Source organism: Pinus tabuliformis, chromosome 7, assembly GCF_031772625.1.
Source record: "Pinus tabuliformis cultivar Carrire ecotype Pingquan chromosome 7, CPIR1, whole genome shotgun sequence".
NCBI classification, from domain to species: Eukaryota; Viridiplantae; Streptophyta; class Pinopsida; order Pinales; family Pinaceae; genus Pinus; species Pinus tabuliformis.
The window spans coordinates 257601271-257615451 of record NC_142293.1 but is presented as its reverse complement, the minus strand read 5'-3'; the positions used below and the strand labels follow the sequence as shown (position 1 = coordinate 257615451).

The window sequence follows — 14181 nt, the reverse complement described above, 5'->3', positions numbered from 1 at the left end:
GTTGCATATGCTTCAAGATGTTTTGTTGATTCTGCAAATGATCTTTTTATTTGTTTTAGTTGTTGTAATGCTTCTCCAATTTCCTTTAACAGTTTAGATTTATGATATTCACTTAATTCCATGATTTTCAGGGCCTAAACTTAATGGCAGATTTGTGCAGCAGATAACGTCCAAAGGCTCGAATGGCTCTGATACCACTGAAGCGACAAAACTTATAGTTTGTTGTGCTTTAAATGTAAAATACACAAGGATATTGTAAATAATATTTTATTAATAAGATGAAATGTACAAGAATGAATGAATGTCACAATGAGGGCCCTCTTATATACCTAGGCAAGTGCCCTTTCAATGAGTGGACATGTCCCTTAGAAACATGCCTCTTCATTAACTAATCATTAATTAACTATAATTATGTTTACTATTTAATATTTATTCATTTATATTTACTTTATTTAATATAATTTATATTCGTAACAAAATCAATGACAACTTTTTCCAACAAGTTGCTCTTGGGGGGCTAGTTTAATGGATATCTTTATTTTCCAAGTATTTCGGATATTTTATTGGTGAGACATATTTGGTTGCCATAGTGGACAGAAAGAATAATTTGTTTATAGGTCCTTAATTCTAGCTACATCCTCTCGATCTCTTAACTACTGGCCTTAGTAATTGGTCCTTCACACCACCTGCCTGATCGACTTGACACTAGTCTTGATCCTCTCATCACTTCTCTTTTACACATATACTACAACTTGTATTGCTAAATCCATTCTTCATTTCGTCTTGAGCCATCATGGCCTAACCTTTAGAAATCCTACCTTATGGAAGCCCCACTTGAGTTGGAGAAGAGCCAACCTAAAGTGTGAAAAGAGTTGGTCAGGTGACATTGGCCTCAATCTTAGTTGTCTGTTACCGCTCAAACTAGCAGGGGGGCATGAAAGGGACTCCTAAAGGGACAACTACTAAATCAAAGGGCAACGATGGAGGCCTAGCCCACTGTCACCTCAGCTAAGACTCCCTACTCTTTACGAACTTTCACCGATGGAGGCCTAGCCCACTGTCACCTCAGCTAAGACTCCCTACTCTTTACGAACTTTCACCGATGGGAGGAGACCCAGTATATAGAAAGTTACTTGTCAAGGATGAATCAACCAATGAATGTGAAGTGACCTTAATAATCCTATTCCTAGAAGGTGGTTAAGAATAAAGCTTATTTGCTTGTTAAGCAAGGTACAAAGATTTCTAGGATAAGGAGGTGAGGACTTGAGGCTTAGGTTAGAGGAATATACTTTATGAAGGAGTTTCCCAATCCTAAAATCCTTATTGGACTTGACATCCCGAATGGTTCTTGAAGATTTGACTTTTCAAAGGTGTGGGACCACACAGACCAAGTGGACCCAGCGTAGGTTAAGGGGGAAGAATTTAGCAACCAATGATGTTCTTAACCTAGACAAGGAGGGGGAAAGGACCAAAGCAAGAATTTTCACTTAAAGGTATCAAATTGATCCTATGAGGCACTAACTCTGGGAAGACTAGGGCAAAGTTTGATCTCGGAGCTAGGGCTTGGGTTATCTCACAACTCCACCGTCGGAATGGCTTCAAAATTGGAGGCATTGAGGACACACCAGCCCAGGAGGGGCTAGGGCTTGGGTTATCTCACAACTCCACTGTCGGAATGGCTTCAAAATTGGAGGCCTTGAGGACACACCAGCCCAGGAGGGGCTAGGAGATCGAATTTTTTGGATAGCTACTTCGTCAGGAAAGTGATGCCCTAGGTGACCCAACTTGGCTAGACCTTGAAGAAGGTGAAAGGAATTAGTTTTTGAGTGACCACCTCTTGGTAGATCAGTGTCTTAGTCTTGGGAGAATGGAGTCTATAGGATAAATATGAAAGAGGACCTTGTTTCTTGGTTAAGGAGGCCTTAAGAACTTTGCTTGTCTTCTAGAGCAAGGGAAAGCAACCTTACAGCTTTATACTTCGACTTGTAAAAGGTGATGGCTTATCAAGATGAATTCAGTGATAGAATTATCCCTAGGAAATTTCATTCAAAATTACATGGCCCATACATTCAGAGAAGCTATATAGAGACAAAATTCCACAATTTAAGCAATATATGCATGCAGTAATTAGCCCTAAAATACCGAAATTCTCAATCCAATGTATGTGACAAAATAAAATAAGAATAGCATTTAAAGGTTGTACTTACATGTAATAGAACATATCCAACCATCAACAATTTGACAATAGAGAAGCTCCAAGATAAGATAAACCAAATCCAAACATCAAAATTCATCCATAAAGCTCCAATTCATCCTCCAAGAAAAAGTGTGAAATTCTCTAAGGAGGAGAGATCCAATCCAGAGTGGTGATAAGAAAATGAATTCATCTCACTTGTATTTATACACTAATGAGGAGTTTGAATTAGTTTCTTAGGCCTACATAAGCCCCAAAAATAAAATAATGTGCTAATAACCTAACTTTTGGTGACAAGCCCACCAAACTAGCTCACAAATGAAATAATAAGTCTCTTAAGAGGTCAAATGATAAATAATACATGTCGTAGGGCCCTCCAAGAGGCCTGATGAGGTCCATAGGTGCCATAATGAAGAATAGGACCCTAAAACGTGATGGACAAGGGGTTGGCCCCTTGTTCTCCAAACAATAAACCTGCGGTACTTCCAATCGATGTAGGGGCACAATAATAACCTCATGGGTCTCCAAATGAGTCAAAGATGCCAACAAATCATATTCAAGGGCTCCAATGATGCTGTAGGTGATGCCACAACATCCTACAAGTCCTGGGTCAGCTTCCAAGTGCATGGTGCATCTGTGGGGCTAGCTGGGCAAAGGTGAACAAAGTGCATCTTCCTCATCTAATAGGTGAATCTCAAACAATCTTTGAACATCGTCAGGGATCCATGGAGTGTTGTCTACTATTGTGGAGGTCCATGGATCTCAACACACACCCTACATGTGCCAATGTAGCCCTCTGGAGGGTTAGGACCCCGTATAGGGAGACCAAACCCAAGATGGGGACCATCTACAATCATGCATAAGATCTGATGCATCCCCTAGCCTTCCAGTACAACAAGTCATCAATCGAGTAAAAGAGCTTTCAAATCATGGACCACAAGTGGGGACTTCATAATGGTCTGCCCTTCCATAATGGCCTTCAGGATGTGCTAATGTCTCCAAACTCCAAATGGGGTTAACCAAGTATCTTATTAGGGGGTTTCTACTTCTAAAGGGGATAATGTGTCCAAGGTACATCCTTTAAAAGGTGGTGGTATGTGCTAAAGAGGCGAATGGAGTAGAGGATGAGAAGGGGCAGCCCTGGGCCACATGTTGGGGTACAAGAGTAACTAATAAAAGGGAAGCCCACACTTGGGTATATAATGTATAGGAAGGAGCAGTCGTGGTGCATGAGGCGCCCCGACCTTGATTTTTCCACCCTTCTTTATATGCCTTTTGCCTTTTTATGATTTTTCCTTAATTAATTGCTCGAGGCACAAGGGGTAAGAGCATGATGTGTGAGATATAGCAGTGGATACCTCCTTTAAAGGTAGGGAAGCTCATTGCCCACCAAGGGTTGGGACAATCATGGGTTCCTATATGATGAAGGAGGCTCATAGAACCTGTAGGAATCGGGGTGATGGCCATGATGATGGGGTAGAGCTCATGTAATGGCTTTTTCCCACGTGCTAAATCTGTTTGTCCCAACCATCGTTTGCATTTTGTGGTACATTTTCCTATTGAATGTGGCCAATTATGCTTTCACATTTCTTTCTAGCTGCATCAACCTCCGGGGCATCATTCTAGGCCTGACCCAATGCGTGGGCAAGGGGAAGGAGAGAACTAGCCCTATATGGACCCGGTGGAGGAATGTGGACCCAAGTGGGAGAAATGATGAATGGAGTAATAATGAGTGGAAAGGGAATAATCTATGTGGATGAGGGAGCGGGACCACGCAACCAAAATCAGGGTTTCCCATGAAATACCATCCCTAAAGCCAAATGGTCAATAGAAGAGATCCCACGAGACTAGAATCCAAGGTTAATATACAAACGGGGTCTAGGGGACAAGAGCACAGGCCTAGCTCATTCTTTTGGCCAAAACCCCCCATTAATCCATGCTCAGAAGTGTCCATGATAAGAAAACTACAATACTCAATTACCAAATGACAAGGCACACTTTTAGGTTTGGGAGGCCCACCTTCAAACATACGATCATGACAAATGGGTGAGGGACCACATGACTACCTCAGGTGGTGGAGAAAATGGCACAACGAGCTAGTTGTTGGCTGCGAGGGGCTGTTCGCTGCTGGCTGAGGACCACCTTGGAGAAAAAAATTCTCCTAAGGATATCACCCACAAAATGGTGGGTAACATTGCCCATAATATCAATCTTTTGTACTTTAATATAATGGTGTTAGTTTGTTAGGTAACAATGCCAATGGTCCTAAGGTCAAGTGCCCTTCTAGTGCCAAGCAGCCTTCCCCTTTCACTCTTCTATATATGTAGAGACAGATGAACACACACACAGCCACATAGATTTCTGTAAGGCATCAGCAAATGATCATTATCAGATATATATACATATATATACCTGTTGTCGCGCAGATTGACACGACAACGCTCAGACCGGGGGCTGTCACTCTGATCCCCGATCCCTTCGTTTAAGCCTGTCTCCCGCGGCTAAGGGGGGTAGTCCCTGTGGGATGATGAGACCAATTGTCGACCAGTTGGTTGGGAGACACGAGACACGATAAGAAAAAGCACTAGATGGATTTAGAAATTAAAAGACCAGTGCCTTGTGGAGGTTGTTGTTAAAGCGATTACTTGTTAGATGATATAGAAACATAAACCGTGAACAGCAATCATTTGTCATCAAAAGATATCAGTTAAATCACAATGCTCTTAGAATGACCAAAACGATATCCAGCAACTGAAAATTTGAAAAGATGAATGCTTTAAATCACCACGAGTCATAAACCATTAACCAGATATCATATTCGTATCTCGACTTGAAAATTCAGATCTCAGCGTGAAAGATATAACATGAAAACAACTGAATCTGGCAAAAATAATTTTCCACAAAATTTTTATTTTCAAAACTTTTTTTTTTTAAATAAATTTTAAAACTAAAAAATATCTATACTAAAACAAAATTTAAATTCAAAATTTAAATCTAAAACTAAGATCCTAAAAAGCCCTTTTTTAAGAATTTTAATTTTTTAAACTTTAAACAAAACCTAAAAATTGAAAAATCTAAATTAAAATCTACGCTAACTCTTTTTATTTTTTCCTTTTATATTTAATAAAATCTAAAAAATAAAAATGAAACTATGTAAAAATAAATTTAAATCTAAAATCTAAACAATATACAAATCGTAAATCTAAAAATAACCTACAACGTAACCACCAAAAACCTATGAATTTAAAACAATCCAAAATGTGCTGATAAAATATTACACAGACAAAAAAATCGTAACCCAGGCTCAGAGACTAAAATTTTTTTTCAATCGTAACCCAGGCTCAGAGACTAAAATTTTTTTCGTTATGAGAGAAGGTGACGGCGGTGGATAGAAACCAGTTCGAAACTCACCTGGAAAACGCTGATACTCAGCCACCGGAGGAAATACGTGACCTGGAGACGATCGACGTTTGGAAATGGCAGACAAACTGAAAGTTTTCCGAAAGCTTCTACGTGAGGACGCACGGGGGCAGATAGGTTTAAACGCTTCTCCTTTTATCAGTAAAATGCACGTCCGCAATACCAAATAACCCTGGTCTGATGGATTGTTTCAATGCGTTATCAACAGCGCTTGAAAAACCTCCCACAGTCGACGGCGGCAATGAGACTTAACGCAGGCGTGGAGGAATTGGACAATGATACGCAGAGCCAGTAATGAAATTCTGCTACCGTACGTGGATAAATGCTGAAGCCACTGGGTGTGATTTTGTTTGCATAACCAACAGAAAATCGGCAGCGATTGCAGGACGTCGTGATCTCTCACGCAGATCCCCTTTAGGAGCTTATTCCTCAGTGAAAAATACAGGCGTATCCCAAAACTGTGATAACCCTCAAAAATTTGGAATAAAAATCTTCATTTTGTTACTGGGATTAAGATGTCTGATATCAGATGTCGGAAATTTTTTATGGACAGTTTTCGTGGCTTTAGTTTGCTGATTAGATGCGTTCTCCTTCATCCAGCTAATGAACTGATGCATGAAATGATGCCCATCACAGTTTTAGCATATTTTTAACAGCCTCGGATCAGAAGTGCCTGAGCCTGCAAAACCCTGAACGGCGCAACGATAACCCTGGAAGACAGAAAACAAGTGCTCGGCAGATATATGCAAAACTTCAAAGTAAAACCCTTCAAAATTTACCTAAAATCACAAAAATTTATAGCTCTAGAACAACCGAATTCAACAATAATTGCAGTAATATTTTCGAAATATCAGAAACTTGGATTTTACTGTGAACAGACTTGAAAAAATCTCTCATGCAAATTTAAAAAAAAGAAATGAACCGAATGATAGACCCAGGATCAAATCCAACTGGGCTCAACAAAAAAATGCTTGCGGGAGTTGGCTGGTTCAGCCGAGAACTTCCCCGAACGCCCACAAAATTCCTTCAGAAAATGTTTTCTGCACAGCTCAAAACAACCATCAGTAAAGAGGGCAAAAAATGCTGCTAGATCTCAGGAAGTAATGGAGATACCTGCCATTACTTCAAAAACCCTAACAGCACCCAAACCCTAGCAAGTGAACAAGATACCTGTGCTCACAATACTCTACAAAAAAGCTATTATTAACGGCTGAAAATAACATATGCAGAAAATTAAACAATCTCACAGCATTTCAAGAGAGTAACACTAGCAAGATATGGACCCCAAAGTCTTCTTTTATTAACCAGAAACAGATTTACAAGAGAGCTTCTTCAGTCTTAGACTCACAGATCTTCCGATCTGAAATGACCCCCTAAGACCCTATTTAAAGGAAATGACTCCAACGGCTAGTTCGAGTGATCCATGGCGAAATGATCTCGACCGTTGATGAGGATCAAGACATCTCTTGATCTCATCCGTCGAATTATTAAAAAATAATATTTTGCATGCATTCACTTAAAATATTATTATTTTATTATTTTAGGGTTTTTGCTCTATTTTATGATTTTTTATTATTTTTTTAATTTTTTATTATTTTATTCATTTTTTATTCATTTTATTATTTTATTATTTTATTATTTATTTTATTATGGATCATCGAACTAAGCCTTCGGAAACATCACCTAGGACCTAGGACTTAGGACTCATGAGGGGATTTAAAACATTTTTCGACCCTCAAGACACATTTCATGATGACTTTTTACAATTTACATCTCAAGGGGACAAACCCACTTAATACAGACCCTCACAAATCACCCAGTTCTGCGACACAACTATAATCTAGCAGATCAACACACTAGGATTCTCCTAAAGTTCTAATGACAAAATCCATCCCGGCTTTGGGGTCAGGTTTGAAGGAAAACTCTGCCGATCCATGGATCGGTGAGACGAAAAACCTTCCGGGATGTAGATTACCACTAGAAAGTTAGGTCCACCTAGGCAATTCACATACACGACTCATGTCTGCTAAGATTATTTACAATTCATACATGCAGACTGGGTTTACAATCAAAATGATTAAGCTGCTGATGACTGCAGGATGGCACGAACACGCTGATCAGGTGCTGCCCCATTTTGCAAAGAAAAGGGGGGTGTCATGCATGGGTAGTTGACTAGTAGAGGTCAACAATACCAACAGTCACATAGATTCGCTGTAAGGCATCAGTGAATATATATATATATATATATATATATATATATGGGACTTTTAGTCGATGAACCAGTTGGATTAATTACATATAGCCCATGTAATTAAATGTCTGACATTCTTTGAGCAAAAAATTCACGGCAGAACACAGACAGACATTGATATGGGAGCTTGGTAGAAAAATTTAGATAGTGACTCAAACAGTTGTGGGAATGCTCAAATTGTCGCCATCATGACACACACACACATATAACACCCGCCTTTTGAAAGATTTTTGAGACTTGATTCAGCAGCAAGGAACCACGATATTGCCCTGCCAACATGATGTATAAACATCAAATATGATACAGCAGCAGCTGTACCATTACCGATTTGAATAAGATCAACAAATCCAGACCTACTGCTTATTTGCCAATTTTGTAAATTGTTATTGTACAGTAGCACTTGCATCCTGAGCATAGTAGGTCAGCAAAACAAATATCATATTTCAGGAATTCCCTTCGACATGGCACAAACAGTAAACTGTTCTCAAATAAGGGAATCTATGTACAGATGGTTACTATACTACAATGAACCCATATGGTGTTATTTACAAGGACATAATAATCAAAATATTATCATCTTTGATAAAGTCCATGCATTCATTTGTCGAAAAAGATCAGCATCTTTTTTTAATAGAGTGGCAAAGAAATACTTCAATGCATTTAAAGCTCCTCATGAACTCTTCTGAACTTCAGAAAATAATCTAGAAGATCTGATTATGCATATTTCACACAATGAATGAAGAGAAAAAGGATTGTTATTGCATGTGCGACCTTGATTTCAGCACTAGCCCAAACATATCAAGCTTTAGAAATGAGCATAAAGAGACTTTACCAATGACAAAGCTCTAATACAACCAAATATACATGAAAAGGCTCCAAAACACTTACACTTGGTGATTCAACTCCACGCCCAACCATAAACAGCACAGCAGCCATGCATCGAACTTGATGCCAGAGAAATGAACTTCCCTTGATTCGCATTGTCATTATTTCTGTACTGGCCCACCTGAAAAAAGAATAGGTTTCTAATCATGAAAGGCAGTGTCTTGAAAAAAGTGACTTCACAATGTTTAACAGGCTAAATTGATTACACTTCTTTCTTGCTTGCTTTAACCTAGGATTTTGAATGCTTCGGAAGATGTTCTAGGCACTCATTCTTCTTGTCAAATGTTGTTTTCCCTAGTCCTGACTCCTATTGACCTACATTGCTCAATTGTGTACATTAATACAATTTTCTCTTTCCTTATAATGCCATCACTCGAGCTGTTGGGAAAACAGACACCCATATTAGCAAAGGGCAATATTTTCTGGCTATCAATATTTACAGGGGAGCTTCCAATGTAAATAAAGAAAATGACTCTGTAGGGAAAAGACTTAGAGGAAAAGGTAATCCAAGAGATGAAAAGAAAAATGAGAGGAGTTATATTGATTTCCACAAGTGTGCAAAAATGGTCACTAAGATGAGAAATAAACCATAAATAATTATGAACAGAATACATCAAGCAAATCTAAGCTATATACCATAACAAAAACGAAGGATATGAAACAAAATCATATATAAGATTTCCTCACTTGTGCTGGAAAATTACAGTAGCAAATATCCTTCAAAAATTCAAACTTACATTCAGGATTACTGACAGATTACAACCTCTACTGCAGTCTCGTCATAAGTGATGAACTTGCCCTTCTCCATAGATTATTTACGCAACAGAGCCATCCATGCAAAAACCCTAATCATTGATGAAAAGAAAAAAGTGATGGAAAACACCATATTCCACTTGTCCCTTAACTTCTTCCTCCCAAAAAAATTCAACAAAGCGTGGAGGTTTAACTGCTAAAATTCCAATCATACTGTTCGCAAATGAATCTCTCATCTATATATATCTTTTACATCAAACCCTACTGATCAAAACAAAAATTAATGGCAGCTAAAACCTAGAAGTAGGGGTGCTCTTCTTCAGAGTTCTTTTAGGGTTTCATTAAATCACAATTTCTCATGTGTCACCATATCTGTTTTGATAGCTCCTCAAAATATCTGACTAAATGAATCTATCTTTTACTTACACCTTTTGCATCAAGACGCAATGATTAAAATAATAATAAATGTGTGCAAAACCCCTAAAGTATGGCATTCCTCTTTAGTCTACTTGAAATATCTGATTATATAACAAGTTGACATGTGTCACGTTCTAATTTGTGATAAATCTTCCAAATATGTGACTTATGCCTTGATCAATGTGTAATGCCTCAAAAAACCCCTTCTAAATGCTTGAATTGCCCCTTTCAAGAGAACGTTCCTACTATAGGGGCTAGAACCATGATTTAAGCCATAAATGCCATCCCTTTTTACCCTTGGAGTGGAGCGTTGCTCTTCAAGTGACCTTCACTAAAATCATCAAGATTTACCAAACCCTTGTTCTCCTCAAAATCCATGACGATGGTTGATGGAATGTCCTCATGCAAGCTTATATCATCAATGTAAGATGTTTTTCTAGAACAAGATGGAACCCATATTCTTCAATGCAAAAATCTTCATGAGGTGTTGCAACAACATTTTCAAGCAATTGATCCAACTTCTCCTCGTCTTGATACAGAATCGTGATTTCAAGTAACTCGTGTGATGAAAAAGAGAGTTACTCATCCAAGCGATAATCATGAAGCTCATTTCCAAGCTTCTACTTAGTTCACCGTATTTTTCTTTCATAAAGTTAGCAAGGGCCTTCAATGCTTTCACCTTTTCTTCTTTTTCATCCAAGAGAACAAATGAGGGGTTACTTTGGCATTTGAGCACTAGATCATGTATCTTTCTTTCTTTGTCATAGTAAGCATCAAATGTAGCATGGGAAGTGTTGTTGCAAAATCTACTAAGCCTTGGAGAGAGGTACCCTACAAGGCTATCACTAGACCAACAAATGACAACCATAAGGTAGTCTCCCACTATCACCACAACTAATACCCCCTGCTATTTATGGATTTTCACCAATGGGAGATAGGTAGGTCACCCAACAAATTTTCTATGCTTAAAGGTATAAGGTGACTAAGACGCTTCTAACAGAAAAGCACAATTTAGGTACAAGGCTCCAACAATGACAAGGGACCAATTTGCTTTCCAAGTAGAGGCCAAATTGAAGCAATGCAAGACCTAGGGTTTGACTGAAATGTTGTGTATTGGAATGATCCAAGGTCAAGATGCCAAGAAAATTTTTCCAACAATAGGTATTAGCAAGATAAAGGCAGCCCTCAAGCTGGAGTTATTTCCAAGCTAGGGTTTATTCCAAGGGAAAACAATTAGGAAAAGAAAAATTACAGATAAAATGGAAGCACTGGCCACCAAAGGGGAATTATTTTGAGGCAACCACTCAACCCTAGATGTTGAGACCTTCCAAGACAAAATCTTGTTCTTCCTAGCCAATTCACACCAAGCCCTACTTGGCCACTTCGCCTTAAGAGGGTTGAATTAAAGGAGAGAGAAAAATAAATTTTATGGATAAAAGTTGAGTTGATCACCAACAATGCATGGTCAATGCCCAGTCCTGCGGTTAATGGAGTCTATGGATTCTTAGGGTTAAATAAAACTTGAAAAGGAGTAAGGATATTTGTGAGGGATTAAAATTCACTTGGGAGAGCTAAAGTAATATCACCAAGGGGACTGCCATTCAAATATCACACAAGGAGTAATGCATGCAAGAATATGATCTAGCTTCCATACAATTAATATTCAACAAAGTTAGAGCACAATATTTAACCTAGATCACCAATTTATTCAAGGCATTGGACATGAAATCAAAAAAATTCAATAAAAAGGCACTTACAAGACAATATGCATGTACAATCCAATCATTGATCCAAAGAAACTTCTCCAAAGACAAGAATATACCTCCGAGACAAAATATGCTCCATAGATCACATCTCTCCAACAGGTAGAAGAGGCTGAAATTATCACAAGAGAGGCCAAGTTTGCAAGTGATGATGATGAGAAATGAAATAGTCCTCTCCTCTATTTACATGAGGAGGATAAGTGTATAATTAGCCTAAGAGCCCCTAATAACAAGTTAAAATTACAATAGAACCTTAGGTTACAAGCCAGCCCAATTAGCTAAGAAATATATGCAAATGAAAGCCCACACGTGTAAGTCGTGAGGCCTCATAAGGTTGACGTCATCCATGAAATGAGCTCCAAATCTGTCAAGCATTGAGGATTTTGAGTGCCAAGTGTGGTGTAGAAGCCTCTACAAATCACAATTTGGGGGTTGTCCCTCAAATTTCCATCAATATCACTCTATGTTCCCCAAAAGCCATATGGGGCCCCATTGTTGATTATTCATAGGATCTTATAATTGATAATTACTTCTTATGTTAATCTTTTCTTGCATTCAGATTCATCATAAAGCAATTACACAAAAGATCTCAACATTAGAAATAAAATGCCAATAGGATCATAAAGAAACAACCAAACAAGAGACACGAAATTACTCTGGGAAAACCCACATGGGGGAAAAACCCAACAACCTTTTTCTTAGAGAAATCATTAAGTTCAATAGAGATACATCAAATCAAACATAGAGTCAAGCTCACTAGTAACATAACCCTTGGTCACTCTTGGTCAAACTTCCCTTTAGACAAGTCAAGTTGCTCCACAAAGAATTTAGTCAACGCTGAGATATAAGGACGAAATTCAACCTTTTGTTTTTCCTCAGAATTTCAGCCTTCTGCCACCTCAAAGATTTGGTCTTGCACCATCTTAGGGATTCACTCCTACTGCTTTCCTCAAAGATACAGTCTGCAACATCTCAAAGATTTGGTCCTAGTGCTTTCCTCAAAGATTCGATCCTACACCATCTCAGAGATTAAGTCCTACTACTTACCTTAGAGATTCTGTCCTGCACCATCCCACAAATTCGTCATGTATAACACCTCACATTCGTCCTTGTATAAGCCTCAAATTCGTACTTCAATATGAACAGAAGTGATCTGAATTGCCCCTCAAATGATGAGGTTGAATGGGTATATATAATGATTGGATGAACATGAATAGGTGGATCTATAGAGGCGGGCTGACCTTACATTTTTGGGGCCAAAAATTTAATTTTAGAAATCCAAAATTCCTTCTTTTTAAAGTTGACATGAAGAACATGTCTTACATATATTTTGAGGGCTAAAATATCAATTATTCAGACCGAGCATAGCTACAAAATTCAATGCTCCCTCTTAGCTAAGGAGGTATTCATAATGACTATTCAAATGTTCTCTTCTTGACAAATTTCTCTAAGAAAGGGTTCATCATTTATCATCAGCATCATCTTACTACCATAATCCTGGTCAACATCTTTGGCCTATGGTAAAATCTATAGCATCAACCAAGTACCATAATTATGGTCAGTACCTCTGACCTATGGTGCATCATCACCATAGTCTTGTTTAGTATTCCTGACACATGGTACAACATTAGCATCAACTAGTCACCATAGTTTGAGTCCCTCTGACACTTGGTATATAGACTACTCATGGTTCATCATCATCCTGGTCAATATCTTTGACACAAGGTGAATCTCCAAAGGCATCACTCTTCATGAGTAATTCCAGGCTTGATGCTAAATGTGCTCACTCAACCTATATGAAGAGTCAGAGCCTGATGTTGAAAGGCACCCACTCAACTGAGTGATTTTGGGCCTTTAGAACCATTCTTCCTAATTCCGGTCAACCAACTTGACAAACGAAGAATGATTGTCCTCTACCACACCATTCTCCCTAATTCCGGTCAACAGACTTGACACAGGGAGAATGTTTGTCCCTAAATGAGCTAGATATGTTAATGTGTGAATCCATTACTTGTGGAAAGAATCACGAATCAGCATCATTGTCAAAAGTCATCGCTTGGAGAAATTCACCAATTTTCCAAGTCATCACTTGGGACCTGGTCAACACTTGTGACCTATGGTGAAACCCTATGTTATTACCATTCGTGCATGCTAATAGAATGGTAACTTTCCTGCCCGATGCTAGTGGCACTCACTTGCCCACTTGGGGAGCACTCTGGCCCATTCTCCCTAGCCGCATTTTGTGGCGCCTGCTCAATATTTTGACCTGTCTATCTTCTAACCTAGGGAGAATGCATATCCCTTGATGCAACAACATCATAGTTCCCTCTAATGAAGGAAAATATTCTCAACCACTTCGGCTAGTCCCTGAAGTATACAAACCTCTCAAGTTTGTCCCCGAAGTATACAAACTTCTCAAGCTTGTCCCTGAAGTATACAAACTTCTCAAACTTCTCCTTGAAGTATACAAACTTCACCCTAGGACAGAGGTTTTGTGT

General features: G+C 38.7%; 1 protein-coding gene across 5 annotated transcripts in view; it reads right to left on the bottom strand.

Moving 5' to 3' along the window:
* LOC149246828 (Pseudouridine synthase family protein) overlaps positions 1–14181 on the bottom strand; it is a 362779-nt gene that overhangs the window by 75174 nt on the left and 273424 nt on the right. For all 5 annotated transcript variants that reach the window (XR_016266560.1, XM_089458033.1, XM_089458032.1 and 2 more), the window contains exon 12: positions 8754–8871. Coding sequence is in view for 4 of the 5 variants with exons in the window: in XM_089458033.1 (XP_089314159.1) it covers positions 8754–8871 (118 nt within the window). In the remaining variant the exon portion in view is untranslated. The remainder of the gene's footprint in view (positions 1–8753; positions 8872–14181) is intronic.